Below are 25875 nucleotides of genomic sequence, written 5' to 3'. Positions count from 1 at the left end.
GCAATGGAACCCCAAGAATAACAGTTGTAAACAAGTTGGCAAGTGTATTATCAGCTTGAATGTTATTGCATGCAATTCGACAAAGCAGCCCATGGACACATAAATAGCTGATATCAACAACATTGATAAGCTCACTTAAGATCCCATTTTAACTTTTTGTCATATAGATCACACAAAAATACATTTCATTAATTCATCCGAATTAAATGGGTTGAGTTATTATTCTTCAGTTAGAAGGTTTTTATACCAAAAATTCACTGATTATTGTGCTGACTATTACAAATGTTTTGCCTAACAAAAAATGTACACTTCAACACAATATCTGAAATTACATATCACATACTGATATTCTACTTCAATGCAATTTTTTATTGCTTCATTCTTTTGAACACCTTTTTCAGAGACAGTTTGATTTCCTGAGTCTGTAGAACATAAATTAGTGGGTTAAACGCTGGAGGTATGACTGCTGCAAGAGACTAATTATCCTTGCATTGCGAGGCATTTTAGCGGCAACACTAAAAGTGACTAGAATAGGTAAGTAATAAATAATCACCAACATTAAATGGGCACAGCATGTTTTAAAAGCCTTCATCCTATACTGCGCTCCAGCTATTATTGCCAAAGCTGCACCAATGCACAAGTAAGATATCAAGATAAAGAGCAATGGAGCCCAAATAATAAAAACTGGTAACACTATAGAAATGATATCATTGGGTCGATAGTCATTGCAGGCAAGTCGATAGAGCGGCCCATGGTCACAGAAATAGCTGTTGATAACAACAGACCTGCAGAAGGACAGTGGTGTTACAAGCCCTACATCTATCAAGTTGATAAGGATGGCAATAATCCAGCAAGTAGCTACCAGTGAGAACATGGTCTTCGGACTCACAATAATCTGATAACGCAATGGAAAGGTGATCGCCACTAGCCTGTCGAAGGAGAGTACAACCAGATTAAGAGACTGCATGGTGAGGATCAAATAATAAAAAAATGAATAAGTTAAGCAGTTGCTGTACGAGATGTACCTGTTGTCAAACCAGAACGTGTCGATAACCTTGGGCACCAGGGCGGAGCTGCCGACCACGTCTACAAATGCCAAGTTAAACACAGCAACATACTTTGGAGTCATGAGACTCTGGTCTAAGCAGATCAAGGCCATCACTATCCCGTTTTCCAACACTGACATAATGTAGAGCACCAGTAAAAATAAATAGTTAACATGAGGGATGCCTGAAAAGCCACTGATAACAAAGTATGCTGGTCTCATAATAGTCATGTTATAGTCCATTGTTTGATATCCAAGTGATGTTAGAGAGCTTGACCAGCTCCTCTCTGTTTACGTATTTCAATCGCTCTCTGTCACTCTCTCTCCCTCTCTGCAGGGTGATGTATGGGGCAAGCAACTTTATGGCTCACTCTGACAGCTAATTGTCATCATCGGCAGATACAGCCTCAGGAGTAGACAGGAGTGGGGCCTCAGGGGCCCGGGTTCCGACCCCTTCGCTCTAGTTGGCGAAAGTTCTCTCGCCCAAAATAAATTAATTTCATTGTAAATATATCAGATTAAATGGAATCCTTATCCTTCTGTCATCAATATAACTGGGGGGGGGGGGTGTCCCCGTACTGCCCCTCACAACTGACTGACCTGCTCAGGAGGGATTCCCATGGGCATCCCACTATAAAGAGTTCTGATGTCTGAGCAAAGGCCCTACTCCATCAATGCATACAATGGATTGATAAACTCTTTCACCCAGTAGACTGGAGTTCATGTCCCATATTATTTTTAGACTTGCTTGACATAAAATTTTAATTTTTTATTTAAATATTATTTACTAATTGGTTAGGCCAAGTAGTAAATAACAAAACTAACCCTGGACATGTAACAGTGATAGAGGGGAACTGTACTCCAGATACAGAGCTGCTGGCTCTAGGACTGAGGCCCTATTATCTGCTTCAGGATTTTCCTCACGCCATTGTTGTTGTCTTACCATCCAGGGGGATCAAATAGAGATAGAAGACTTAGAAAAGTTGCCTTGAGTACACATAAACAATAAACTGGACTGGACAGACAACACTGAGGCCCTCTATCAGAAGAGTCAGAGAAGACTTTATTTTTAAGGAGGCTCAGGTCCTTTGATGTTTGCAGCAGGCTAGTGAAGATGTTCTACCAGTCTGTGGTAGCCAACACTCTGGTCTTTGCTGAGTGTGCTGGGGAGGCAGCATCAAGGCTGGGGAAACCAACAGACTGGACAAGCTGGTGAGGAAGGCCAGCTCTGTTGGTGGGCTTGAGCTGGACAGTCTGGAGGCAGTGGTGGAGAGGAGGATGAGGGAAAAATTCAGGTCCATCCTGGGTAACCCCTCCCATCTCCTCTATGATGACCACTTTAAGCCACAGATATATTTTCCCCAAGTGCAACACGGAGCACACATTCGCTTCTGTTTTAGCCATTAGGCTGCAAAACAGTGCCTGACCCACCCCACCACGGTTCCTTTTGTAAATACATTTTGCTTAACACAATAATCATGAAACATTAAAACCGCTGTTAGACAATGTTCTTTTAATAAAAACGAAGATTTTTGAGTGACAAAGAGATTAGAATTAATCTTCTTCATGGGAAGTACGTTCTTTTAAGGCTATAGTTTTTTTGTGGGGAAACCCGGTAGTAAATGTTTGATTTGCTTTCAATAAGCATACAATAAGTGCAATGGCACTGCTAGTACACTGTCGGACCATTTAGTCGCGCTACACATCCTGTATTTGAATTTAACGGCCCATGCCTGAGAGTTGCTACTACAATTAAAATTAGGGCATTTACCACCTGGCCGGAGGGAGGAAACGAGCGGGCAGACCTCTTAAAAAGGCAGCCGAGGACTCATTCCAGGGCAGAGGGAGAAAGACCGACCAGAAGGCGACCACTGAGGCACCAGAGACTACGAGGCTCACGGAGACCCTAGCTCAGCATTGTTTTTCTTGGTCTGATCTGTTTTCTGTGAATAAACGCCGACTGCGGCATAAACCTGGAACCAGAGCGTGGTACTTGCAGTGAGACCAGACATTTAGGAACCGGGTTGCCACAACACATTGACACACCGAAGGTAGTCAACCATGCAAGGCGACAGCCAGCTTGTCAAGAGCAGTTAGGGTTAAGTGTCTTGCTCAGGGACTACAGACCTGACGCTTCGACTGTCAACTGTGGCTAATGAAAAAAAACCTAAAACAGTAAGGTATGATATCATAATGGATGTTGTTATTGTCTTCTAGTAACTCTGACTATCCCACCCACGACTGTATCCATTTTGCGAAGTTTAGAAGCAAGCTTCCTCGGAGAAAATAGCAAACTGTATTTGATAACCACTTTGTGAATCTTACAGACTTTGTACAGTGTTTTAAAATAATCTCTCGCTACACTATTTGTTTTTGTAACTTCGGATCGATTTTTGATTTAACTAGTATTTGCTGTTAATTGCTATTGTTGCCAGGACTTTTTATGATTGTGTCAGGTATATACAGTATATGCTACATTCTGGATAGGTGTATCATTAAAGAGGGAAAAAATAATGAAGAGGAAGAAGGCAGACATAGCGTCATTCTTCAGGGCAAGTGGAAAGAAGTCACCTCAGGCACATAATGAGGATGAGGTGGAGAAAGAACAGGCAGAGAGCGAGGATGAGGAGCCCCCAGAGAAAAGCAACTTAAGTGAACCTCCAGGTATACAGTATAGAGACTCACATACATAACCTTGTACAGCTGGGTACAAGGTTATCTTATTTACATTTTTTTTCAAGTCCGTCTGTTCATATACAATTTAAGTTGAAAGTGCATTGTAAAACATTTCACTAAGTATTTTCAGTGCATTAAAGTATGGCATATTTTTATTTGCTACCCAGAGACACTTCACTAATATTATACTTTAGCTTATAGTGTGTCTGTTAAACACTATATAGTATGCATTATAAAACCTTTTGGAAAATTACCTATACACCTTATAATAATTATTTTAAATATTTTAGATGTTTCTGAAAGATTGAACTTGGACAGCAGGACAAAAGAGTCCTCCCTGAGGTGTGGCCCCAGTGGATCCCCAGGTCAATTTGTCATTCTTACATTGCATGTTGTACTCCTCTGTTAACATTTCCATCGATATTGTCCACAAGTTTATACTGTATGTGTTTAATGCTGTAGAAAATGATTTATCATCATTTGTATCTGTGAAATACTTGGATAGTGGATCATAACACCTTGTGGAACACCCATTAATGTTTTTATATATATGTATATTTAGATTCCAACAGAGAACAAGCACAGCAGACAAATTCAAACAGCGAGAGAGCGGAGCCTCCAATGAGGAGTGGCCCAAGAGGACCTCCAGGTATATTCACTCTTTCACACATACTGGACACTTGAGTTTTGCCCAATCTGATACAGTGGCAATGTTAAAATGCAGCCTGATAATTCATGAACAGGTATGAGTCACACCACTCACCTCAACTGGAGTAGAGTTGGATGAATGGCCTCAAATCTATAACGTTTTTAAGCAGACTACAGGGGTCAGATAATGTATTAGATGTAACATGGGATAGTACACTCCCATTTATGAGGTTATCTTGATTGTTATTAATCCTGCTGTAATTTAATAATTGAATATGTCTTTTTTTTCATTTTTAAACAGACATTTCAAAATCAAGAGCTCATAGTCCAGTCCAGCCACGTCTGAGTGGCTTCAGAAAACGGTGGCGATAGGAGCATTGAAGCACGAGGTCTGCTCGCTCAATTTGACCTGCAGTTCATTGGACTTTTGGTGATTTGCACTAAGGTTTTTGGGGATGCAAGGTGTCTCTCTGACATTCTAAAATCGCCCTCTCTTGATTTATGTTCAGCTGTGGATCTAGTTCAAGCCATTGTGCAAAGTTTTCAAGCTTACAGGGATGAATCCTTCTTTGAAGGACTCTGGAGAGAAATCTTAAATACTACTGAAAAATGTGATGTAGAGGTGGAACCTACTTCAAAAAGAAAGACAAAACAGAGTTGAAGGCTAGATGGACATGCTGCCATGTCCTCAACAGGTGAGCGTTCTGAGCAGAGTATGGACACTTTCCGTACCAGCAAATTCTACCCTGTGCTTGATAACATGCTCAGTGAGCTAAACAGACGATTTGCTAAACCAAATTGTGAAATAATGTTGGGAATCCAAGCCTTAAATCCGTCAAGCAATACATTTTGCCAAGAGCAAGCTCCATTTGCATTTGCTTCTATTTATGAATGCAACACAGATGAACTCAAACATGAGTTATACCAAATGAAAAGAATCCTAGAGAGAAAAGTAAAATCTGGCATACAGAAGCCCTCTAGCATAGTCGAACTCACTAAATTCATTGAACCTTTTAAAGAGGTATTCCATGAGCTCTTCAGGTTATGCAAAATTGCTATTGCCATACCAGTCAGTACTGCCTCCTGTGAAGGCAGCTTTTCCACACAAGTTGATGAAGACACACTTGAGATCCACTACGGATGACGATCGACTGAGCAGTATGGGTATTTTAAGTGTGGAGTCGAGACGAGCAAAATCCCTGGACTTGGATGAATTTGCCGCAAATCACAATAACCGCAGAATATGGCTGAAATGAGTGTGTACACTTAGAATGACATTTTAAGTGATGATGTAAATAGTGTGAATAATGCAGTTAAGTTCTGCATTACAAGATACCATGTAAATAATTCCCAAGGGCTTTGAGGCAATTGTTTTTTAAGAGGCACTTGGACTTTGTATTAAAACTTTAACCCAGCCTGATGAAACACAATTCATGCTTTGATATAACATAACGCCACCAAATATGTTCGTTTTTTTAACACAAAGGATAGTGTATCAAATTGATCAATGCCTCTGTTACAGACAGAAGGCCAACCTTTAGCTCTTAGGGACAGTCATTGAAGTCATTGTTAAGTTCAGTTTTCATGAGATGTCACCGTCCAGTGTTTCCCCTATATGCAGGTCAATTCACACACCTGTGAGAAAAGGATATAAACGGAGAAGAACTTCCGTAAATTTGGAAATAAATAGGCAGATTCAGTTTGCGGTTCAATAGATCATCAGTGAAACATCATTGCAACACAATTGACACCTCTAGCTAAATTGAGTAAATTAGAGAACCAGCTTCAACATTGTTTTCATCCAAATGAATCGTCTTAAGCGACTCGTTTGGATGTATTTCTTTCAGCCACAAGCTTAGGGACCGTCTGCAATGTGCAACACTGAAAACGACCACAATGGCAAAATTTAAATAGCGTCGCCATTATTGACTCTAGAGCCCCAAAACTTGTTCCATAGCCTCTTTATGGTCCTACTACAACCTTTAGTTTTGAAAAATATATCTCTTATTTTTGAGGATTTTTTTATTTAGCAATAATTTCAATAGCGTCGCCATTATTGACTCTACAGCTTTAAAACTTGTTCCATAGAGGCATGGCCTCTTTGTGGTCCTACTACAACCGTTAGTTTTGAAATAGATATCTCTTCTTATTTTTGAGGATTTTTTTTATTTAGGAACAATTTCAATAGCGTTGCCATTATTGACTCTAGATCCCCAAAACGTTTTCCATATAGGCATGAGCTCTTTATGGTCTTACTGCAACCTTTAGTTTTGAAAGATATATCTCTACTTCTTTTTAAGGAATTTCTTTTTATCAAAAATGTCAATATCATTTTGACTCGAGCCCCAAAACTTGTTCAATAGAGGCATGGCCTCTTTATGGTCCTACTACAACCTTTGTGATGGGGAGAGGGGAGGGTGTGGGAAGATGCATTGGTTTGAGGCACAGACCTTTTCATTGTTGTAGTACTTGTGTTATGTGATTTTACTGTATAGGGTGGTTGTTGATATAATATATTTTTTGTTCAATAAATGTAAATAATTGTTTTAAAGATTATACTTAATTAATATGTTCAATCCCTCCATATTTCCCCAGCTCATTACTGTGCACAAATGTACTGTATGTACACCCTTCTGTTACTGGCAGACACATAGAAACCTCCCGGCAGGGTACGCTTTGTGAGCACATTTTACCTCCACTGCTGCAACTCCATCCTAGGGGAAACACTGGACTTGATTAAAAAAAACATTGCACTTCTAATTTTGCATCCTTGTTTTGTATTCCTGATGATACACTGAGAATTGACTTGGCTGTTGCCATAAACTGAGGACATCTCAAATATAAAATAGAACACCTAACTGTCATTGTATATCTATACAACCATTGTTCGACTCAGTCGTACAATATAAGTAAAAACACATGTAGCAATCAGTAAATCAGTAAAAGTTTAAAAACAAGTATGAATACAGAACAAGTGTATATTATTTTTTTGTAAAGTGTAAGCTCCTTTGTTACTTTGCATGTAGGAATTAGGAAGACTTCGATATATTTAATCTTTTTTTCTATTGCACCTTCACCTGAATCCCGAATAATGTTGAGATGTTTGCTGTATGTGTCTTTATTAGCTCTGCATCTCCTGGTGAGACGCATGCTTGCCATCCAAAAATTAATCACTGGCCCCATCCTGGCCACCCCAATGAAAATTTCCTGGCTCCGCCACTGAATAAGTGATGCAAACACTTAATGTGCTTGGGGGTACAGAATGACTTTGGCGTGAGATGGAGACGTCTGGTCCCTATTATAATGAATCAGGGGATTAAGGTTTGGCAAATGTGTAGATAATATACATTAATTCTAGCCCAGTCTAATGAATATATGTAATTAGGTTAACCAGGGGTCAAGTACACTTGGGAGTGAGCTAGAGACCTGGGGTCAGATTATTTGAAAAGAGGGCCTCAAGAAGATTTAATGTGGGGGCTCCAGCCCCACAGGAAGTGATTCACAAAGCATCATCAAAAACGCCATTGAAACACAATGGAAATAAAAGTCATTGCAATAAATAAATCTAAAGTCAATGGAAAGAGATAGGAACTTGGCCATTAGACCCATCAACCAGGGGACGCCGTGGGAACGCTCTGTGAAAATCTCTAGTCTGCAAGAAGAGGGCCACGTGCTGCAGCATAACCTTGAAGGACAACTCTGGTGTAAAATGGATCTGAGATATGTTTAATATGATAACGAGTTGAGATATTCATTTGGGAGCAAAAAGGCGCATGCATATGCATTCTTAAGTTGGCTGCTTTTAGCCGATTCAACCAAAATGCCATAAACTTGGAACGATGGGGGCATTTGTTATGGAAAACACTAAATCGCTATTTTAAACCACTTAAAAGGCTGGAAGTAGCACGACACTTCTTTGGTTGTATAATAAGGGTCTTAAAATATAAAACAAGGCATTGATAACTCTGTAAGTGTACAGATTGTTTATTAAAAAGGACATTTTATACACACAATACCATCAGTAGTTCACCCGTCTACGCCATCTTGTTTATAAGACTCGATAAGCAGATTGGCGAACACAGAGTTTGCGTGTTGTTGACGGATGGCACAATCTGTGTTCGTCAATCTACTTATCGTGTCTTAAAAACAAGATGGCGTCGACGGGTGAACTATTGATGGTATTGTGTGTATAAAATGTCCTTTTTAATAAACATTTAAAATGTAAACAAGACACAATCAATATTTAATATAATGCCGTGAGACCCATCAATATAAAAGTCTATCAAAACCAATATCATCCCACTGCAGACACAAATGTGCGTTCTCGTGTGGTGTGGGTTCTCGTTTACGCAGATTTGAACGCCCCCTTCTTCTTCTTCGTCACCTTTCTTGCTGAACTGTATTAAAATCAAGTATACTACATCAAGTAAACTACAAAGTATACTACTCCGACTCCTTAATCTGTAATCCGACTCTAACTATGGAGACCCCTTTAGTATTCAAAGTTCTCCGTCGGGATTTTGGACACGCTAAGCAATTCGCAGCCCGATCAATCTTATATGTTGACTACAAACCATGTAAATAGTGTTGAAAATAAACTTCCAAAGCTTTTCAAATCTTATTTGGTATTTTATTGGTCTTTAATGTGCAAAGTAAACAATGTGCAAAGTAAATAAGGTGCAAAGTCAAACTGGAGAATTGATTCCGGAAATATTTAGTTGTCCAATCAAAGCGCTTGCCGTCTCCGTTGCGTCGACGGATAGTTAAAAAATATTGGATGTGCAGGTAAGCTACGGAGAGGGTCTCCGTCAGGCTCTCCGGCTACAGAGAGGGCTCTCCGTGTCTACGTACAGCACTTTACGGAGGACTATAAACCGGCAACACCGGCCCCCTTCTTCTTCGCACGGCTTCGTCAACAACAGATGGTTCCTGGTAGTGAAACACTACCAGGAACGGCTAATCGGCGTTCATGATGGAAACGCACAAGCCAGCAGCTCGACCGTTCTCATCAAAACAGAGTCAAGCAAAGAACCCTATTCATATAAACACTGTGGTCAATATATTGATATATCTATGCCTGCAACTGCAAAATGCATGAATATTAAAGATGGAATATGGATAGAGGACATGAAGGTACGGTTAGATAAAATTACGAATTAACTATATCCTTTTGGATCATAAATGTGTTATTTTGCAGGGTCAAACCAATTTGTAATCATCAAATCTGCTCATATATCATCGGAAAATTGCAGATAATGATGTTTTATCTTATTTATTATCTGATTTAATTGCAGTCTCTTTAAACTTTATAACTATTGCTGTCAAAATTTTAATCAACTGAATGATGAGCTCACACGATGTTCAGTACAACAATAGACAATCATTTAAGATTATATTTAAACTTGGTCATAATGAGGATAAGAAAATAAAATACATTGAATTCTCGAAAAATAAATGGATTGAATTTAATTTCCTTCTGTTGCAAGAGAAAAACATTCACTACATAAACAAATCCTTTTTAGTAGCGAAAACCAACAACCTACTGATTAATGTAATGACAAACATAAAAAATGCTCTGCCATACAATTAAAGTACTCTCAGGAAGGAGTGACTATTTATAACCAACATATATTAAAATTGTAGAAGTCGATTGCATTAACGTAGTTGTATGTAAATCCCACGTTCCATCCAAAAATGAAACGATAAGTCAATCAAAAGGATTTACACTAAAATACGGTACAATAGGGCTGGGCGATATATCGAATATATGCGATGTATCGCAAGATGTTCTCCAGGCGATGTATAAAATGCCCCTGTCGCGAACATCGAATACAAATTGGCACGTAATGTTTCTTTTTGCCGCCGCCGGCATACTCGTTGTGTTCCCTTCTCTCGCTCTTTCCTGTGGCTCTCTGCCTCACAGACTCATATGCATTAAACACACTCACTCCCCCCGCGAGATTCTAGGATTCTGGTCGCGTGTGTGACGTCACACACGCGACCGGTGAGTGAGAACAGCGACCGGTCACTCATCTCCTACTGTTGAGTGAGAACAGCGAGAGAGAGAAAAGATGATGGAAACGGAGGACTTGGTTTCAAAAAAAGAATAGTACAGGATCCGTCGTCTGGCAGTGGTTTGGCTACCGAAAGGAAGATGTGGAACAAAAAAGTGTTATGTAAAATATGCCGCAAAACCATTGCCACGAGATCAAGCAGCACCACAAATTTATTTCACCATTTGAAATGCCACCCGCTGCAAAACGAAGAATGCCAAAAACAGCGCATGGCCCAATCTCCATCCACATCAACACACAAACAACCAGCCCAGAAGCAAATTACTTTGGCTGCGTCCTTTTCCAAAGCAGTCCCGTATGAAAAAAAAGTCAGAAATGGAAAGAAATTACTGCCGCTGTCACACACTACATAGTCAAAGATATGGCCCCAATAAGTGTCGTTGAAAAGCCTGGTTTCAAAAACCTCGTTAAGACGCTTGACCCTAAATATGAGTTGCCTGGTCGCAAGTGTTTTGACAAAAAAGCTCTACCAGAGCTATACATATCAGAGAGAGAGAGAAGCTGGCCCACACGCTCACAGACGTGACTTTTTACGCGTCGACCACCGATTTGTGGTCGAGCAGGACGTGTGATCCTTATTTAAGTTTCACAGTACACTACATTGCCAACTGGGAGTTGAAGAGCGCGTGCCTTCAAACAAGCTTTTTCCCGGAAGATCATACCGGCGAGATATTGGCACACGGCTTGGAGGAAGTACTGGCAGCATGGAATTTACAACAAGCCCGTCAAGTCAGCATCACCACAGATAACGGGGCTTACATCGTTAAAGCTTATAACCTGATTGGTTGGACAAGACTGCAGTGTTTTGGCCACTGGCTGCACCTGTCAATTGGTGAGTACTGTATCCACCTAGTGGTAGTAAAGTCATCATTTATTTTAGATTTTTTTTTTATCAGCCATGTTAAAATTGACTAGAATAAAAAAAATTAATGTGATTTATTCATATTCATGTGTATATTGAAAGAAAACTATTTGAAGTTAGAGTTCATTTTAAAATAAAATATAAAATGTACAAAAGATGAAAAGATAATTATAAATTATGTTTGAAAGAATTAATTTGGTGTTGCTGAAGAATTATGGATTTCTTTACAAATATTATAACATTAAAATGTTTGTTTGTTTTTAATCTCAGAGAGAAGTATGAAAGACCCCCGGATAGACCGTGCTGTCAGCCTATGCAAAAAGGTGGTGAGCAGCTTCTCTTTTAGCTGGAAAAGAAGGAGAGACCTGGCCAAAGCTCAGCAAGAGCTGAACATTCCTGAACACCAGCTGATCAGCGAGTCTCCTACCAGGTGGGGATCCAGACAAAAAATGATAGAGAGGGTTCTGGAGCAGGAGCGTGCCGTTTCCAAAATCTTGGGCTCCGACAAAAAAACAAGGTTCTTGGTCTTTATTGGCAAGACCTGGAAGTCCTTGAATCCGTTAATAGGGCTCTAAAACCCCTAGTCGAATTCACCGATGTCTTTTCAGGTGAAGACTATGTCACAGTGTCCTACGTCAAGCCTGTGCTCCATCTCTTTGAGTCCAGCATCTTGGCTGTTCACGAGGATGACACTCCACTGACAAAGTCAATCAAAGTCTCCATCCTGGACTATCTGAAGGAGAAATTTTCTGACCCTGAAACAAACAAGTTGCTGGACATGGCTTCTCTCATGGAACCCAGGTTCAAAACGATATACATTGCAGAGGAAAAGATCGAGGACATCAAGCTCAGAGCCATGGCTGAGATGGAGAAAATGCTGTCCGACCAGGGTGCAGCTGAGGCCACTGTTTCACAGCCTCAAGAAGAGCCACCAAAGAAGAAAACTCTCGGAAGTTTTTTCAAAAAAGCTACGCCGTGCTCTGCCTCTGCCACACCATCACAGAGAGGCCAGATACACACAGAGATGTCCACCTACCTGCAGTCTGCCGCTGCTGACAGTGAGTCTGATCCCCTGCAGTTTTGGAAGAAACATGAAGACATGTTCCCAAACCTTAAAAATCTGGCCATTAAGTATCTATGTGTGCCTGCCACCAGTTCCCCTTCGGAAAGGGTATTCAGTACCAGTGGGAACATTGTCACATGCCAGCAGGCATCTCTCAAGCCTGAAACTGTGGATAGGCTTGTGTTTTTGGCACAGAACCTGTAGCTCATTTCATATGTTGCCACACACCTGTGACATGATTGTTTTACAGTGACATTTCTGACCTTAGCTTCTTTTCTTCACATATTAGACAGTTTTTTGGATTTAATGTTGTAATGAACAATACAAACAAGATGCACTTTAATTTAGTTAATTATTATTACTATTTATTTATTATTACTATTTATGGGGTTGCTCAATGCATTTTTTTGTTGGCTTTGAGCTCTCTTTTTGTTAGCCAGTCATAAAAAACATGATGGAAAAAAGGTGCACTTTGATTTAATTTTGTATTATGATCATTATTTCTTGTCAAGTGTTTTGAATGCACATTTGTTTGGCTTTGAGCTCTGTTTTTGCTTGAAAATAATTAACGGTTTGAATAAATGCTGTGTTGGTAAATCTAACTTGCTGTGATTTTCCTTTTCTTATGTGCAAGTTCTAAATTCTTCCAATAGAAAGCATGAGTTTAAACAATATGTTGTTTCATGTAATCTACATGCAGACTTATGTTTCAGGAATACTCGAATTATTATAAAATGTAGTAACATTATGCCAGACATGGTTGAATCGAGCATTTATGATGTGCTCTAGAGGAGATTCAAAATATATCGAGATATATATCATGTATCGAGATATAGTAAAAAAATATCGAGATATTCATTTTGGCCCATATCGCCCAGCCCTACGGTACAATAGCTTAAATTATCACATATTGATATTCCATTATAACTACATTTTTAATTGCTTCAGTCTTTTGAACACCTTTTTAAGAGACTGTTTTATTTCCTGAGTCTGTAGAACATAAATGAGTGGGTTCAACACAGGGGGTGGGACTGCAGTAAGACATATTAATGATCCTAATATTTGGAGGCATTTTAGCGGCAAAGGCAAATGTGACTATAATAGGTAGGTAATAAATGGTCACCAACATCATGTGAGCACTGCATGTTTTGAAAGCCTTCATTCTATCCTGTGCTCCAGCTATTTTAGCCAATGCTGCACCAATGCACATGTAAGTGATCAAGACAAACAGCAATGGAACCCAAAGAATAAAAGCTATTAAGGCATTGGCAAGTATAAAATTAGGCAGATTGTCATTGCAGGCGAGTCGATAAAGTGGCCCATGATCACAGAAATAGCTGTTGATAACAAAAGACCTACAGTAGGACAGCCGTGTTAGGAGCCCTACAGCTGTTAAGTTGACAAGGATGCCGATAATCCAAAAAGAGGCCACCAATGAGGACATGGTCTTCAGACTCACAATGATCTGATAACGCAATGGAAAGGTGATTGCCACTAGCCTGTCAAAGGAGAGTACAACCAGGTTAAGTGACTGCATGGTGATGGTCATGAAATTAAAAAACTCGTAGGTTAAGCAATTGCTGTACATGATGTTCTTGTGGTCGAACCAGAACGTGTCAAAAACCTTGGGCACCAGGGCGGAGTTGCCAAGCACATCTACAAATGCCAAGTTAAACACAGCAATATACTTTGGAGTCATGAGACACTGGTCTAAGCATATCAAGGCCATCACTACCCTGTTTTCCGCAACTGACAGCATGTACAACACAAGTAAAAATAAATATTAGTAGTTAATATGAGGGATGCCTGAAAAGCCACTGATAATGAAGTATGCTGGTGTCACAATAGTCATGTTAGACTCCATTGCTTGATGTCCAAGTGATGTTAGAGAGCTTGACCAGCTCCTTTCTTTTTATGTTTTTCAATCTCTACGCCTCTTTCTCCCCCTCTCTCCAGGGTAATGTGTGGGGCAAGCAGTTTTATGGCTCACTCTGACGGTACATTGTCATCATCACCGGATACAGTCTCAGGAGCAGGGCCTCAGGGGCCCAGAATTATAATTACAATTAGCAGACGCTTTTATCCAAAGCGACTTACATCGGTTAATACACACATTGACACACCGACGGCAGAGTCAACCATGCAAGGCGACAGCCAGTTCGTCAGGAGCAGTTAGGGTTAAGTGTCTTGCTCAGGGACACATCAACCCTCAGCTAGGAGGAGCTGGGCTAGCAACCTTTCGGTTGCAAGCCGACCTCCCTCGAATTAGCTCTCATTGGCTATGTTCTCCTCTCAAAACCAGCCACAAGCTGTTTTAAGTTTTTGTTTCACTGTCGTTTTTACTACTTCAGATTCTGTTTATATAAACTTCACAGCCTATCCGCCAACCCAAACGACAGAATAGGTTGTTTGAATTGGTAGTCCAAAAAGACCCATATGAACATTTTTGCAAGGATTCATATGGAGCTTCACACATCCATACACACACACCTTGGTGTTATCCATAATGTCCAAGAAGCTTAAAATAAGTCATCATAAAAATATATCCTAGTGGGTTGGGAAAAGAATGGAACAAACTGTTTGGCAGAGACAGGAAAAAACATAGGATTTTGCTCCTGTTTTCTCTCAAAGTCTTATTTTAGTAACATTGACTAATGGGCATATATTACAATGTTGACATTACCACGTTAAAAAAAAAGAAGTTTTGGTTTCACTTAATAGGCCACTCGACAGGTCAGGTCATTGGGGCTGTGTCTCAATTCAGGGACCGCATCCTTCAAAGGCTGCATTTGAAGACCGATTGCGTCACAGCGGCGCGGCAAGGCTGTCCCATTTCAAAGGCACGTCGTCATGCAAGTGAAAGGGCGTTAGCGACTTGTTACGCAAACTGGAAATGCTTCGTAGGCCCAACCCTCTCATTTAACAACGCTTGTTCGGCCTTCAGGGTCTACGAAGGCCACACCTTCATAGACTGCGTCCTTTGAAGGATGCGGCCCCTGAATTGAGACACAGCCTACGTGTTATTCTGTAGCCGTTTTTTGTGAGAAACAAAATATTGAAATATATTTTACCGATGTATATGAAACCTCAGCTCTATTTTCTTTGGTTTCTCTTTACAATAAGGGTACATTAATTAACCATTTATTACCAAAAGTAAACACAGCATTAACGTACTTAATAAACAGTTAACTAATGGTCTACCATTTACTCATGGTGTTAAGTTAATGGTGTTCATGAACTAGGATTTTAATGTATACATTTAATATGTTAGAGTAAACCTTAACCAACTACTCCTTACCCTATGTTTATGCTATACAATAACGCTCATTACTGCATAAAATATTTTTATAAATAATGCTTCATTAAAGAAAATTATTTCCTTTATTGTAAAGTGTTGCCTCATCTTTTTCTTTTTATATTTGTAATATCTTGAACTCATGAAGAACATAAACTACTCACTCTGTACAAAGTTAATCAACTGTGTACTGTAATCTCAACTCCGCTGGGGACATGAAGCGTCTAATGAGGATGTTAACGAGATGTTTGTTGATACTGTTCCTACAGAATGATGACATCGTACACTCAGGATCTCCCACCATGGAGAATAACCCCACTTTTTCGCAAGCGCAGTAAGCAGCTGATGTAAATGTTATACAAATTGATCACAGTTTGGGTTGCATCAGAGCTAGAAAGTTAGTTTGCAAAGAATAAAAATACATTCATATTCCAATAAAATAATACTCATGCATTTAGCTTTGACTGTGCAGTGACGATGGTAGACAACATGGAATCAAAATGGAAAATCAGATCCCACTCCCCAGTAGTCATTTCTTGAAGCCACTGATTGAAACAAAGTGACAATCAAAATCGCATCCCACCAAATGTTTCCAGCAAGTGATTTATCAACTCAAAAACGGATGATCTGTAATGTATTCATCACCCTGAATGCACGGGTGTTGGCTTTGGGTGTTGCCTCCCAACATCCATTGGGAGGTGTAAGAGGGCCACGGTGTAAGAATCACGGCTAGTTACTGTTTTTTAGAGCTTTTTCACACTATGTGCACATCATTTTACAGAGGCCTTTGACCTCTTATTTATTCATTTATATTGTCCGTTGGAGGTTTTTTTAATGTTAGAGGCTAGTATTAATGTTAACGTGTCCACTGATTGATATGGAAAATAGTGTTTTTTTTCCTGAGTGTTTTAATAATATAGCAGGCTTTTACTATTTATTTTCATTAAAAGGTGGACATGCAGTTTCTTTAACCCAGGAACTTCTAAACAATTTAAGTGTGCTCCTTCTTAGTCATGGTTTACTATCACTTACACTTTTTTTCTATATATTTAGTGACATGATTTATTATTTGCGGGAATGTGCGTGGATGTGTGTGTGCTTTAGAGTGTGTGATTGGGTTCCTTCCCCCCAGCGAGTATATTTAGTGTATTCTCAAACATTATCCTCCCTGTTATTGACTTTTTTTGCCTACCAGATGTGTATTTTATTGACCGGAGTCCCCCTGTGGGACAAGAAAAATAAATCCACATGTACCTTGGCTACGTTCCTTCCTCCTTCCTTTCTTTATCCCTGCAAAGAATAGAAACATAAAATGAAAAACATGAAAAAATAAAATAATATAAAAGGACTGGAAAGTGGTGTGCCAGTGCCCCCAGTCATTTTCAGTGTTTTCCTTTCTTTCCTGCATTATTTCTTCGTTCCATACACTAATTCCATCATCTTAAAGTCCCAACAATAACCTTTTATTTTTTTCAAAAATCCTTTTTACTTTTTTATTTCATTTTGAATGTCGAGTTGTTTCAAGATGCTCAGTTTCCCCTAGTTGTGGGCTTTGTTTAACAATAACAGTATTATTTTTTCCCCTTTCATAAATTCCATGTTCTTCTTACTACCATTTCGTAGAAGCTTAATGGCAGCAGCAGTTTTTTGGTTCATTTAAGAAACATGTGCCCCTGCTCTTCCTCTGGCGCCACTAGATGGCGGCATTGGACTTACCACCTACCTCACCCTGCAATTAAAACATTTTAACGAACGACCCAAGTCAACGCATAATAAATTGTGTTTTAAAGTTGACGATGAAGACATGCATCAACGTATATTAAATTAATTAATTAATTTTCTTAAATAACGACGACACTGAGCTTCAAAGTAAAGCCTGGTTGACCGTGACCCTGGCTGGTTAAAATGGTGGCCACTACGACGAGCCACTGCGCGGCATTCAGATGCCGTGAGGTTTAAAACCAAACGTTTTAATTGTTGTTAAAATGAGATTAAATAAAATTGTTTCGCCAGCAGCCAGACCAATGGCAACCCTGCATTAGCTGAATCTCTGAAGCTAAGCAGGTGTGGGCTTGGTTAGTACTGGATGAGAGACCAACTGGGAAAACTGAGTTGCTGCTGGAAGGGGTGTCGGTGTTGGCCAGTAGGTGGCACTCTTCCCTCTGGCCAAAAACATCATTCCCCGATGCCCCAGTGCAGTGACGGGGCCAGTGTGCTGTGGAGGGTCCCGTCCTGCGGAGGAGACGTAAAATCGAGGTCCTGACTCACTGAGGTCATAAAAGATCCAAGGGCACTGATCGCAAAGAGTAGGGGATTCCCGATGTCCTGGCTAAAACTGCCCAACCAGGCTCATTCAATCTGGCCCCCTAATCATCCCCCTGTATAATTGGCTTATTCATTAATTCCCTCACTCTCCACCTCAAGCTGGTGTGGTGAGCGTTCTGGCGCCAATTGGCTGCCGTGCATCACCCCAGTGGGTGCGACACACTGGTGGTGGTTAGTGAGGTTCCCCCCCCCCCTTCACTGTAAGCGCTTTGAGTTTCCAGAGAAAAAAAAAAGCGCTATATAAATTCAATGAATTATTATTATTATTATTATTATTATTATTATTATTATTATTATTATTATTATTATTATTATTATTATTAAAATATGCTTTCTGTGCTCACCGAACGTAGTTCTTCCACAGAGATGTTGCCGTTCCAGTTACAGGTCGAATCTTCGGTCCACCTTCCTCACAATGTGCCACTATGATTAAAAGCAGCAAATCAAACATGTGTAGAGTTGTCGAAGATTGTAACCGATTAATTAATCAGAAAACATAATTCGTATTCAGAAGAAAGCAACAAAAGTAACGTCGCTTATATTTTCAAATTCCGTACAACCTGGGACACTTCAAAGTAATACCGGTAATAACTTTAGCTTTGTTGTATCGTTTACTACCACCCCTTTAATATAGAAAGTGCTAAGCTATACTTAAACATGGCTGATCAGGAATTAAATATTAACTAATATTATAAATAGTTCATACCGTAGGTTCAGTCTAGGTAACGGTTGAGTATGACAGCTCACTTAGCTTAGCATAGCTTTGAGACTCACATATGACTGTACCGACTCACAATGCAAATTTGAATCCGAAGAGCAGATTGAGACGCACGAGCAGGTTAAATAGATCGGCGAAGTCACGCCTCTTCCGGTAGAGCCCATGGGACCTATGAGATCGAAAAATATAAATGGGTTTCAATGGAGAGAAAGCAATTATTTTCTGGTCCCAGTCTTTATATGCCCTGGATTATACATATGTTGTTTGTGGATTTAAAATGATATTTTTTTATGCAAAGAAAACTAAAGAAATTCGTGAAGAAGTTTGATATTTATCGATCTCATAGGTCCCATGGGCTCTACCGGAAGAGGCGCGACTTCGCCACTCTATTCCAACGTATTTTTCAGGTACGGCAAGACGGAACGGACAAACATACCAGACCTTCCGCAAGAGGCTCCAGTATTACTTATCTATGACGAATCTGAAATGTAATCAAATGTAAATTTTGAACTCTGGTAAACCTGCCTCATTGTCTCTCAGATTCGTTGAGTCGTAGCGTTTGCTTTATGTGCGTCTGCCTTCATTTCTTTTGACTATAGAACATAAATCCCCTGTAGAACACCACTCATTTAGTTTCCCTATACCTTCTTATATTAATTGTCAAATCAACTGAAAGTTCACACATAACCTTGCCCTGTTTCTATTCTGCCCCCTTTTTGTTCACTACATACACTCTCATCATGTATTGTCATGTAATTAAACACAACATATATGGTTTCTAGTATAAAAAGTAAAAGGGGGGGGTGGGGGTTGTTTAAGTACCCAGCACTTATTTTATCCTTTCTGTGTGTTTTAATATCCATGCATTTGATCATTTTATATAAATGTGTGTGTGTGTGTGTGTGTGTGTGTGTGTGTGTGTGTGTGTGTGTGTGTGTGTGTGTGTGTGTGTGTGTGCGTGCGCACATTGGATGTACTTAGAATGTGTTTATATGCATCCCATCGGGGTTACATTAATGGGTTGCTCCTTAATTTATCAATCTGTAGTAAAGGAAATAAAGAATTGAATAAAGAATGAAGAATTGGCCCGAGAACAGAACCCTGAGGAACGCCACACAGCAGAAGGGGCGCTGTGGAGGATACAGTCACCGAGGTTGACAGACAACACAGGACAAGTAAAACCTGAGCTCCTCCAGAGCCTTTAATGCCAAACACAGTGGTCTACTGTGTCTAGCAGTTCCTGGGTCCCTGGGGTCAGTAGATAGTCAAGATCATTAAAACTTTTTAAAGCGCTGTTTCAGTGTTGTGAAGGGTTTAAAAAACAGACTGGAAAGCCTCAAGAATGCTATGTATGTCTCAACGGGAATACAATTGGAGAGGTCTGAAGTGTCCGGATTAGATTTTTTGATTAATGGTTTTATTGTTTCGTAGATCTCTTTCAAAGATTGAGAGGGGGACAACATCTGCAGTGTTTCCCCTATATGCACTAGCAGTGGCGGTACGCCGCTGCTGAAATAAGACCGTCGCTGCTTAATTTCTTTTTTTTAACAAGAGGAGAGGAGAGCTTCAGCTTATCTCTTTAAATTACGAATGTTACATTATTTTGCACTACGGACGCTTCATATCAAGGTCAATTCACACACCTGAGTAAACCATATAAACGGAGAGGAGAGCTCCGTCTTCTCTTTAGAAACAAATGTTATTTTGCGCTACGGACGCTTCATATCCAGGTCAATTCACGCTGTGAGTAAAGCATAAATATATGCTTTACTCACAGCGTGAATTTACCTAAAATGAGTATGCATATATATATATGCTTTACTCACAGCGTGAATGGATCTGGATTCCAACTTTACGGAAGTTGGAAATAAACTGGCAGTTTGCGGTTCAATAGATCAGTGAAACATCGTTGAGACACAATTGAGTGTAGTAACCCAGAGAACCATTTACAACATTGGTAAAATTTCAATAGCGTTTCCATTATTGACTCTAGAGCCCCAAAACTTGTTCAATAGAGGCATGGCCTCTTTATGGTCCTACTACAAGCTTTGTGACGGGTAGAGGGGAGGGAGTTGGAGGATGCATTGGTTTGAGGCACAGACCTTTTCGATTGTTGTATTTGTGTTATGTGATTTTACTGTATAGGGTGGTTGTTGATATATAATACATTTTTTGTTAAATAAATGTAAATGATGGTTTTAAAGATTATACTTTAAAATTTTCAATCTCTCCTTATTTCCCCTGCTCATTAATGTGCACAAATGTACTTTATGTATGTTGCCGGCAGACACATAGAAACCTCCCGGCAGGGTCCGCTTTGCGAGCACACAAAAAAATTGCGAGCGAAAAAGAAATAACATTTCACCTCCGCTGCTGCAACTCCATTCTAGGGGAAACACTGATCTGTAAGACAAGCCGAGGGTTTCATGTGCCAGTATTATATTTTACACACTCCCACTGCCTTCCACCTACCTCCAGCCATTACACCTTGCAACAACATATTACACAACCGTTAGAACAAATCCTGTCACAGGCAATCATAGACTCTAGACACCGGTACAATTATTACATTCTTAGAATTTGCTTACAATACAACCAGTTACCCCACTCTGCACACATCCATCACTATTCAATCTAAGGCACCACCTCACCAGACGGGAACATAGGACAGTCCGTCCCCACTTCACCCGTAGCTCTTCCTCCTCCCTAGCCAAAGCGTAACCTCTCCATGTATTTGCCATCACAACACTGCTCTTCCTCTCTTCTGTTCGCATGATCCTATCCTTTCCTCCCTGAAAACCACCCACGTTTTCTATTCACCTTCACTAGCGTGTGCCGGTGCTTTCCCCTGGCACCACTAGATGGCGCAGAGATCCATAACCCCTTTTCTGAGTACAGAAAAGATAACCAAGACAGATGTTAAGCAACAATAAAGCCCAGTAAAATCACAATTTATAGTGTAAACAAACGTGAAATTACCCTTTGGTTTAATGACAGGTAAATTATTGTATTAATCCAGTTTACAGTTTAGAATGACGGCATTAAGGCTACATGTTTGTTGAGCCGAGGACTATATTGATCATCAAGATTGTCACCAACTGATTAAAAGGAAAACTAGCAGTTTGAAAATCTGGCTTTCCCTTTGTTTTGGTGACATCACAGGTGGAGTGTCCCCTAGATGTATGAATGGTAGACTGATCTATCGAGCCTACAATCCAAGTGCACTCAATTGTGACATCACTGAAACACAGCAAAAGACAGATTTTCAAACAGCTTGTAAAGGCTAGTCACACTCCCACCTGGTGGCTAAGTATCACCCCTGCAATACAATCTTGCACACCATACTCTACACTAATATATAATTAAGTACAATATTTGAACTACATGCACGTATACCTTAACAGAAACAGCCATCATACAAGTGTAGCGATGGTCCAAAACAAGCCAATCTGTCCTGGCTTCAAAACATTCAAGCACCAGTTTTTGTAAGAATTACTTCTGGACTTTGCACAAACACTTTGCTCTTTCAGAAACAAAGTTCGGTCAGTGGTTGACAACAGTGAGCCGCAAGAGTTCATTACAAAACATTGTAAAGACCAACCATATTACTTTTTTATATTCCTGGTCGCCACGGTACATAGAAGTGGACCGTGTACACATATATAAATACGCACGTATGGGATTATATCGATCTGCCTATCTACGTTCTATATCTGAGTTAATATGTCGGCCTTAACAGTTGTCCTTGAAATGTATATAAAAAAAAAAGAGAAGGACCAATGAGGTTGGAATCGAACATTTTATTGAAAGAAAGATCATCCTACAGACGCCGACCACGACGACCTCCCTTTCTGCGGGTAGAGTCGGATGGGATTGGAGTCACATCCTCTGTGGAGAAGAAACATTTATATTAGTACTGCGACTGTAATGCATCCAATAGATGAACACAACATTCAGTACCGGGACCAAAATACATCTAGCAGAGGTGCAAGGCAAATGTACAGAGATGGTGTGCGTTGTGGTTTATAAGTGGAAAATGGGTGTTTAGAAGTGGTATGGATGGTGTCCAAAGTGGTGTGGATAAGGTGCTACGTACCAATACGGCCGATCTTCATCCCAGAGCGAGCCAGGGCTCTCAGGGCAGACTGAGCACCAGGGCCGGGAGTCTTGGTCCTTGAAACAAAACCGAAGTTAGGGTCTCCCCCGTTTCTGTTTATACTAGAGTCGGTTCCCTCCCCCCTGATCCCATGTCAGGAATATTCCGTTAGGGTGAGCGGTTGTACAACCCAGCTAAAGATACACTCTCATCCCCTAGCTACAGACAAAGAGTCCATCAATAGAAGGGTTAGTGTTCAACATGCACTAGGATGCCAGGGCCACTGGGCCAGCGAGTAGATCCTTAACTGGAGCTCTGTTCCAATAGGTCGTGGACCATCCTTTCCTTAGGCATCAAGCTTTCTCCGTCAGAACAGGCATTATGAACACTGGTAAAACATGGCCTATGTTTTGAATGGGTAGGTCTACAAATTGTTTAAGTGCACAGAGTTATTGATTATGTCACAAGTAACCACCCTTTTCTAAGTAATCACTTATTTGAGGGATAGTAGCCCAATAAGTTACAAACATCCCTTTATAACGTTCATCCATCGAGTCATCGAAGTAGAAAACTGTTAAAATAATGTTGCTTTTGTTCAACACATGCCACACATGCCAATGTCATCAACATCCAACTGTATGCACTACTCGACAGTTGCTTGTTTCTCCCGACAGGATCCGAAGCGAGGGCTTGAGCCTACACCACAGGTTTATGGGAGAGATACTTTACCCCCCGTGTTTAAACATCAAGGACACAGGTCCAGGATGGGCAATAAAGGGGGCGAAAGATGCTGTATTCTTATACGATAAAGCACTTTGAAAACAGCTAGTTTTACTAACGAGTGCAAACCATTAGAGAATAGTTAACTACAAGTAGGGGGAGCGTTAACCATTAGAGAATAGTTTACTACAAGGGTTAGTTAGTCCATCTGGTTTGTACTACTGTACAACCATGTCCCACCCGGTATGTAGTACAGCAAAACCATGATGCAGCTGGCTTTTGGTCCTAGTTTTAGTTCATGTCCTACCTGTTTCCTCCGGTGGCTCTGAGCTTGATGTGCAGGGCGGTGATGCCAAGCTCCTTGCAGCGCTGAGCGACGTCCTGTGCGGCCAACATGGCGGCGTACGGGGAAGACTCATCTCTGTCTGCCTTCACCTTCATACCGCCGGTCACTCGGCAGATCGTCTCCCTGGAAACCCGGCCATGACAAACAAGTTAGACACACCGGTGTAGGGGATCCCAGAGAAGACATTTTAAAGATTACCTTAAGGAGGATGACTTACTTTCCAGAGAGATCGGTGACGTGGACAAAAGTGTCGTTGAAAGAAGCGAAGATGTGACAAACACCGAAGACATTTTCTCCTTCTGCCACCTGGGGTCCGAGGCTGATCACCTGTTCCTCCTTCTTTTCCTTGCCTTTACGGGGAGCCATAGTCTGGAGAGAGAGAAAGCAAGACAGGGTTAGGGTCTATTGTAGGTCTATGGTCTGATGTGCAGCAAGATGGAGCCTTCAATACAAATCGGCACATCTAGAGAAGTGGCTGGAACCACAGAAGGCTTCTTTGGCTTAACTTTGCAACCTCTCATACAAAACATTCCCGTATGATGTAAAAAGCTTTCAAAGTCGTATCCAATTCATTCCCAGATGCATGCTTACACTGCTTTGTCTGGAACCTTAGCCAGCGTTTGATAATAAACAATACAACTACTTGCACATAGAAGCATACAGGCGCGATTATTTTTAAGATGCAACTTCACAGAATACATCACCTTAGTAAATATATACATCCTTAGTGGAGATATCTGACCAAAGACGCTTGCATCAGCATTAAGGTAGTGTGTAGCGACCATATTCACAATTCCCTCCAAATCTAACTGAGTGTTTAATGACTAGCTCTTTTATGAACAACTTTCTGTTGAAGTCTTCTTGAAGTGATTGAATGCTAGGCCAAATTATTGACAGAAATGTGCCATTACAGGTGAATTTGTGTTAAACCAAAAAGGCATGCCAATACCTAATGGATGATCCATGCTATCCATTGGGTGCGAGTTTGTCATCATTAAATCTGATTATTATATTTTCAATAATGGGCAATATATACGTTTGAAACAACTACTTTCAAGTTGATATTTAACGGTTAGTGCAAGCAGCCCATCTGCTAATAACCAGCAAGTCATCAGTGATGACCTTAGGTACACGAGTGCTATGTATGAGCCAACTACCTAACAGTGTAGTAGCAGTACTTGAACCATATTTCATATAGCCCCGTTTCATATCCATAACGTTACAGCGTGTAGCTCCTGATTATAGGCTGAATGAAGCCCAGCCGCCATTAGCATCAAGTTAAGCCAGAGCCCTGCATGCATTGGTCCAGACCTACACAATTTCGTCATGATATACGTTTTCCGAGCCTTATTTAAATTAAATGTTAAGTTAAATCCTGTCTTGTCTCCTACACAGTAACAGAGAAACGGCGGTATCGCCGACGCGTCGATTCGAGCAGAGCCAACACACGCACAAAACAAACACATCGAGATCGTGTGGGAATAAAATAAAGGCATTTATGTGAAACAATACTTGTACAAATTCAAGTTAACACATAGACATGTTCGGATGGTTACCTTATATTAAGATTTTAAACGGATATCAAAGTGCGGGTTCTATACCTTGGTGTGTCTCTTCGAAGCAGAAACAGGAAAGGAAAGAACTTCCGCTACCGGTGGCAAAGTTCAACAATTCTGACGCGGAAATTGTGTCGTCACTTCGTACCCAGCGCATACGCGGTCAGGATGTGCATAATATATTATTCTGTTGAATAGATCAACGTTGTTGTTTTATTGTTGTCCTTTTATTGTTCTGTTATATTATGTTAATAAAATAAAATAAAATTCAATAAATTGAATATATAATTGGCATACAATATAGACAAAAATAAAATATCTAAGGTGTAAAACATGTCCAAAACACAAACTATATTCATACTGTATATAATATACGTAAAACATTATAGTATAGTGTGTGTGTGTGTGTGTGTGTGTGTGTGTGTGCGTGTTTGTGTGTGTGTGTGCCTGC

At 40.3% G+C, this 25875-nt stretch overlaps 3 protein-coding genes across 4 annotated transcripts; all 3 read right to left on the bottom strand.

Annotated features, from left to right (window-relative positions):
* Window positions 1–368: 368 nt before the first annotated feature.
* LOC307077563 (olfactory receptor 2A12-like) lies at window positions 369–1276 on the bottom strand (the record flags this gene model as incomplete). The annotated part of the gene is given in 2 exon segments (XM_079738992.1): window positions 369–469; window positions 472–1276. Coding segments are annotated over 2 exon segments (906 nt in total).
* Window positions 1277–13295: 12019 nt separating this feature from the next.
* LOC307077562 (olfactory receptor 2A7-like) lies at window positions 13296–14232 on the bottom strand (the record flags this gene model as incomplete). Its single annotated transcript, XM_079738991.1, is given in 3 exon segments — window positions 13296–13410; window positions 13412–14151; window positions 14155–14232. Coding segments are annotated over 3 exon segments (933 nt in total).
* An 8259-nt stretch (window positions 14233–22491) lies between these two features.
* rps14 (ribosomal protein S14) lies at window positions 22492–25525 on the bottom strand. Of its 2 annotated transcripts, none has more exons than XM_079738470.1 (5): window positions 25470–25525; window positions 24086–24237; window positions 23830–23991; window positions 22803–22879; window positions 22492–22594 (listed from the first exon to the last, which is right to left on the bottom strand). In XM_079738470.1, exons 2-5 carry the CDS (start codon window positions 24232–24234, stop codon window positions 22527–22529), a joined length of 456 nt encoding a protein of 151 aa, XP_079594596.1. In that variant the 5' UTR covers window positions 24235–24237; window positions 25470–25525; the 3' UTR covers window positions 22492–22526. The 2 variants fall into 2 exon arrangements, with proteins under 2 accessions (XP_079594596.1, XP_079594597.1); XM_079738471.1 differs by having other exon boundaries at window positions 25425–25472.
* Window positions 25526–25875: the final 350 nt, after the last annotated feature.

The sequence above is a fragment of the Pollachius pollachius genome (genome assembly GCF_949987615.1).
Source record: "Pollachius pollachius genome assembly, chromosome: 6".
Taxonomy (NCBI): domain Eukaryota; kingdom Metazoa; phylum Chordata; class Actinopteri; order Gadiformes; family Gadidae; genus Pollachius; species Pollachius pollachius.
This window is presented reverse-complemented; position numbering and strand designations above follow the sequence as displayed.

What these genes read in the sequence shown, in the direction of transcription:
- rps14 (XM_079738470.1), bottom strand. Translation starts at nt 24,234, where the DNA reads ATGGCTCCCCGTAAAGGCAAGGAAAAGAAGGAGGAACAGGTGATCAGC. An exon ending in GTCACCGATCTCTCTGGAAA is followed by an intron (nt 23,992 to 24,085) that starts GTAAGTCATCCT and finishes CCGGGTTTCCAG; the next exon opens with GGAGACGATCTGCCGAGTGA. An exon ending in AGAGCCACCGGAGGAAACAG is followed by an intron (nt 22,880 to 23,829) that starts GTAGGACATGAA and finishes TTTTGTTTCAAG; the next exon opens with GACCAAGACTCCCGGCCCTG.